The sequence below is a fragment of the Galeopterus variegatus genome, unplaced genomic scaffold (genome assembly GCF_000696425.1).
Source record: "Galeopterus variegatus unplaced genomic scaffold, G_variegatus-3.0.2 Scaffold1349, whole genome shotgun sequence".
Classification (NCBI taxonomy): domain Eukaryota; kingdom Metazoa; phylum Chordata; class Mammalia; order Dermoptera; family Cynocephalidae; genus Galeopterus; species Galeopterus variegatus.
In genome coordinates this window covers 149982-155793 of record NW_007727460.1, presented here as the reverse complement: position 1 = coordinate 155793, position 5812 = coordinate 149982, and the positions used below count along the sequence as shown (strand labels likewise).

The following is a 5812-nucleotide window of genomic DNA, read 5'->3' as shown; positions in this document are numbered from 1 at the left end:
TGTAGTGGTGATGATGGCACTGATGAGGAGGAGGCAAAGCTGGGTGATGCTGATGATGATGACGACGGTGATGATGGCTATGGTGACGACTGTGGTCGTGATGATGATGATGGTGATGATGTGAGAGCCTCCACTGTGGAACAGATGTGAGGAATGGGCTGGGCTGCTGGGCTTTGCCACTGACTCACCGTGTGACCTTGAGCAACTTAGCTCCTCTCTGTCTCACTTACCCCATCCGTAAAATGGCGATTAATCATCATTCCTGCCTCACAGTTGTCACAAGGGTTTAATGAATTAAAATACTCATAAATTGGTAAAGGGACATAAAAATCAACTACATTGTATATTGATAAATTAAAAAAAAACACTTATAAAGTGCTTGGCACATAGTAACTGCTTAATAAATGCTAGCTATCATTATTAATAGTATCATTATTTTTGTTGCTATGGTCCCTTTATTTTCTAAATCATTCAATTTATCCTGAGCTGCTATTGTACAAAGCCCAAAGCTTTAGCCAAGGTCAGAATGACATATCATCCTGGCCCACGGAATTTCTCTGTCCCTCCTGCCCCCTCTTTTTCCACCATTATGTGTCACAGACATTAAGTTGAGGGCTTCACAGTACATGGAGTTCTACTAGGATATGGGCCTCTTCTGTTCCCTGATTTATGAAATGGGGAAGGGGGAAAGTTGAACAAAATCCGTACCATGTCCATCTTGAAATGATGTCCACAAAGATGGGAGTCTACAATCCCTCGGGGTCAACATGGATGAGCTCACCTTTGTGCTTGACAACCGGGGCTGCCTTCCACATGTTGCAGGTGAACCTTATGACGTGGCAGGCTGGGCCTGCACAGCCCACTGGCTCCACATAGAAGCATATGCGTGAGCCGCAGAGGTTCTATACAGACTCAGCACTTGCAGATCAGAGCACCCAGCGGTCCCTCCTGATGTCTCCCCTTCCTCACCTGCCCCATCTTGCCTTTCAGAGATCTGGAGGGCAAGTCGCACAAACCTCTGCCCCTCGGCGTGGAGAATGACCGAGTCTTCAACGACCTTTGGGGGAAGGGCAGCGTGCCCATTGTCCTCAACAACCCGTATTCAGAGAAGGAGCAGGTAAGCACATAGTTCCCATGCCTCCCTGAATTCCCCAGGTGGGAAGCCAAATCCCAAACTATGCTGGGATGGAAACCAGCCATCCTAACAGGCTGGAGAGCTTGGGAGGCTGAGACCAGGAGCGCCTATCCTGGGATAGGGATTTTGGCTTTGTTTTTGTATTGTTTTGCTTGTGAGATTGCCATTTGTTACATTTTAATTCTGTTTCTACCAGGAAAGGCATTCACATAGTTCCAAATTTAAAAGATAGAAAAGATACATGGTGAGAAGATTTTCCCTCTCCCCTAATCTCAGCCACACAGTTCCCCTCCCCAGAGGTGAGCAATATTAATAGTTTTTATGTGTTATTTTAGCATCATTTTATGTGTAGACAGAAAAATATACACACACATATTATTTTCACGTATCTTTCTACAAATTAGAGCACACTACACATATTATTTTGCCCTTGTTTTTTCACTTATCAACATATCTTGGAGATTAGTCCCAATTAGTAGATAAAGAGGGTCCTGGGTCTTTTTTATGCTGCATAATCTTGTACGGCTATGCCATAATTCATTGAGCTATTCTTTCATAATGGACACTTGAGCCATTGCCAATATTTTGCTATGACAGTGCTGTAATGAGTGACATTGTACAAATACTTCATTTGGCACATTGACGGGCTTATCAGTAGAATAAATTCTTAGAGGTGGAATTGTGGGGTCAAAAGTCATGTACATTTGTGATTTGAGTGGAAATTGCAAAATTGCTCACTATAGAAGTTGCACCAATCCTACCAGCTAAGTAGGAGAGTGGCTATTTCCCCACAGCCTCGCCAGCTTCATCTGTTATCAAACTTTTTAGTCTTTGCTAGTCTGCTGAGATGTGTTTTGACAGCTGAATCAATATTGTTCCCCAGAGTGGCTAGATTTGGCTGGAGATCAGCAGCACATTTTTCTCACCTGCCCAGGCAGCTGACCGGCCAGGCCACAGCAACCCTAGGGAAGCGTGTGAATTTTCCACCCACCCTCTGCATTGCAGCCAAGTATGGGCGGAATGACCAGAGTGAGGGCAGAACAGGGGATGGCCCAGGTCACTCAGCAGGTGAAGATAACCTGCTTTCTTTTCCCAACTTTCCCACCCTGTCCCAAGGCCTGGAAGGCACAGACCAGGTTGTCAGACTCTTTCATCTGATGCTTGATCTACAGACAGTACCTTTTGCTACCAGTTCATCTGAGCAATGACTCAAAACCTCTCTACATAGCTTCAGGGAGGAGAATGAGATGTTCCAGAGCTTCGGGGCAATTGCTTTCCTTAGCTGCTGATGTCTGGCCAGGAAGATAAAGACATCAGGGATTCCACAGTAGGTCAGGCTCGTGGTCATGCTGGCTGACTCTCCCTCTGGCAATGAGACCTGGGAATATTTGGTGGAAAAGCACAATTGTATACTTCTACTGTGCTGTCCTCAAAAATCAGGCCACACTGTGAGCATTAGGGAACTATTGTCTACTAACGATTAAAGAACAAATATAGTTTAAAATTCCCTTATATTTTCTTTCTTAATTCAAAATGAAGGGGTGTTGCCATATGAACCCTCCCAAAACAAAGAAGGACAGAAGGAGAAAGAGGCAGCCTCAGGCCAGATCCAGGCTGCAGATGTGATTTGTTAAGTCTACACTGTATTGTCCTTCAAGATAATTTATATTTATATTTTAAATTTACTGCCAATTTTTCAAATTTTTACATAAATATATCTACATCATCTCTTTTAAAAGTGCACAATTGACCACAGTGAACCTACATTTTATAGGGCAACAATCTGCATAGGCTAAATAGCAGCTGCCCCCTCTAGACAAGACATGGCTCTCTAGTTTGCCATAATCCCCACCACTCCCTATTGTCTCCTCCAAGAGTCCATTGTCATTTATAATAACTTTAGTGCTATTAATTTTCTTATAATAGGATGAAAGTTAAATCTTTTTGTATCTTTGTCTTTATTATAAGTGGCAGGTAGAAATAGACCAAGAGGTATATATGTTTCAGGAAAGATGAGAAAGATTTTATTTTTTGTGAAAATGAAGAATATTCTTATGCATTTAATATGCAACCAAGTATTCTATGTTGAAATTACCCAGCCTCCTTTACTGATGTACCTTACCTACCAGTCTCCTTTAGGTATCAGAGTTTGTAATTCCTGGTCTGCAGTAACCCTTGAGATCTGGGTTGTAGGTAAGAAGCAGAGAAGGCTTTGACCCCACCAGAAAGAACTGAAAGTCACAGTCAGTTAGACAGAAGCAGCTTGAAAATCATGACCTAGAACTTCAATCCTGGGGAGTGGGGCTTGATATTGAAAATGGGGCAGGGGTGATGAATACAAGGACCACTGGCCTTCTTTGCAGGGCATGATGATGAAAGGACAGAGAGAGGTATTGCCTTAGGGCCTCCTCTAAAATGGAAATCCCATTTCCTTGGAAAAGAAGGAAAGAACTTTGAGGGTGCTGGAGAAAAGGGGAAAGACCGAGTCTTCCCGAGGTTACATAAGACTGCCAAGCAGTTTTAGACTGAAAAGCTCCTGGAAGCATGACACAGAGACCAGCAGGGCTTGAGGTTTATGTTCACTCTCTTACTCACCATCAAATCCTCCACGTAGTCCGTGACCCAAAAAGATTCAAAACCACAGGCCTGCGAGATCATCCTGGCTCTGTTGCTGAGATTCGATTTTCCAAATACCTCTCAGAAATAGAGCCGACAGGAGGCAGAGACCCAAGCGCTGGGTTATATTTGAGTCCCAGCTCCAGAGCTCAGGAAACAGCCTTGTTACCTCGTGCGAGACATCACCTTAGCCACGGACTTCAGAAACGTTTCCTGGGCTGAGCAAATTAATAGAAAACACGTTCTTCCCGTCTTGAAAGGCCATCTCCTCTACTTAGCCTTGCCTCTACCTGCTCAAAGCCTCTTTACCTGGAGCTCCTAGAATCAGCTTCCATCCTCCCAGTTGTAACCCACATTTGCTGCTTGGTTAAGCATCCACAGGGGGGCTTATCATTGTTAACACAGAGGGGCCCGGCCACTACCTGCTTTCCTGAGTCAGCAAAAGACAGGTGGTGGTGGAGGAGCAGCTGGTCAGCATTTTCCGCAAGAACTGGGCAAAAGGCAACAGCACAAGTGAAGCGGGTCAGATGAGAGCTAGACATGAGGAAGAACTTCCCGACTCAGAAGACTTTTTGCTCCCTGAGGGAACAGTGAGTTCTGTCCCTTTGGCCCAGAAGGGATTTTTCACCTTCTCTGACGCTCTTGTTTGTCAAAACTGGAAGAAAATCAGCCATAAAGACACTTTCTCTTACGTTCATCTTTAGTAGTCATTTCTCTTGCTGATACTCTGGGTCTATTGGGGGTGAGGTCAGTGACACTCAAGTCCCTGGTCACAGAGCACAGTGTGTGGATGACTTTATTATCCTCATCTTTAACATCCTTGCCAATTGCATATGGCCCGGGATAGTAGATGGGATGAATCGGTTCACCCATCTCCAGCCATTTACCCAATGCCTGCCATGTGCATAGCCCTGGCGTGGAAGCAGAGATGAACAACAATCCTCCCTGCCCTTGACCCTCAGGGATATGTGTGCAGAGAGACTAAAAAACAATGCAATTAGTGCTGAAATAGAGAGGAACGCAAAACACTGCAGGAGCATAAATACCTCAGCAGGTACCAGGAAAGGTTTACCCCAAGAGGAGATGCTGGACCGGGGTTTTGAAGATCAAGTAAGAGTTTACCGAGAAGAAAGTGAAGAACAGCAGGTAATGGTTGATATGTTGCACTTTTTTTCTTCTGAAGGATCGTTATTAGATCTCCGAGGTTGTCTTTTGTGCTAATACCACCTGAGACAAGTGTTGAGCTTTGACACCATTCCAAAGGTGCTTTACATCGTAGTCATCTTCGGTGAAATTCTTCCCTAGATAAATACCATGAGAAACTTCTGTTTGTCCTTTCTCCCTGCAAAACCTTGGAATTTAATCAAGTTCTTCTCAGCTTCCATTCTGATTAGTCATCTGTTTCCCTTGCCTGCCTGGTTTGCTTTCCTAAGGAGGGAGTTAGGGGTAAAACCATGCCCTGCTTGGGGACAGAACATCTATCTTCAGTGACTGATTTACCATTGATCAGACCCTTAGTGGGTCTGGGGCCTGGGGAAGCAGTGTTACCATTTGCAGTTCTCCCCTCCTATTCATCCACCCGCTGCCTTTGCCCCTTTCCCCAGCCTCTTGCTACAATTGGATAGTCAGATAGAGGACTGTTATATTGAATCCCCCTCCCTGCCCCCACCACCTCATCAGGAGCCTGGTATTTCCTCCCCTGGGGACTCAAGCCTTGCTGGCTTCTTTCAAAATGTCAAAATCTGCTGAGAAGCTTTTCTCTACTTCCAGGTGAGTGTCAGTTGCACCCCAGCCTCTCTGGAGAGCTCCAGGTTGAGGCAAGTGGGGGACAGTCTTGGGGGCCATTTTTTTCCAAATCTTCTGAGGATCAAAGGTCACCAGGGCTGCTCTGTATAAGAGCATGTACCAAAAGCCAGCTGGTATTGGCTTTGCTGAAAACCAAAAGGAGGTGGAAGACCCCTGGGTCTGAATGAAGGCACATCAACAAAATACTCTGCCTTTCAGCAACAACCCAGCGTGCCAGCAGTGAATTCTTCTAAGTCAGTCCTGACTCACTGCACA

General features: G+C 45.0%; 1 protein-coding gene across 1 annotated transcript in view; it reads left to right on the top strand.

Annotated features, from left to right (window-relative positions):
* The window catches only part of NOS1 (nitric oxide synthase 1 (neuronal)), a 104433-nt gene that overhangs the window by 38060 nt on the left and 60561 nt on the right, over positions 1-5812 (top strand). The window contains exon 3 of the mRNA XM_008576437.1: positions 991-1117. Coding sequence (XP_008574659.1) covers positions 991-1117 — 127 coding nt within the window. The remainder of the gene's footprint in view (positions 1-990; positions 1118-5812) is intronic.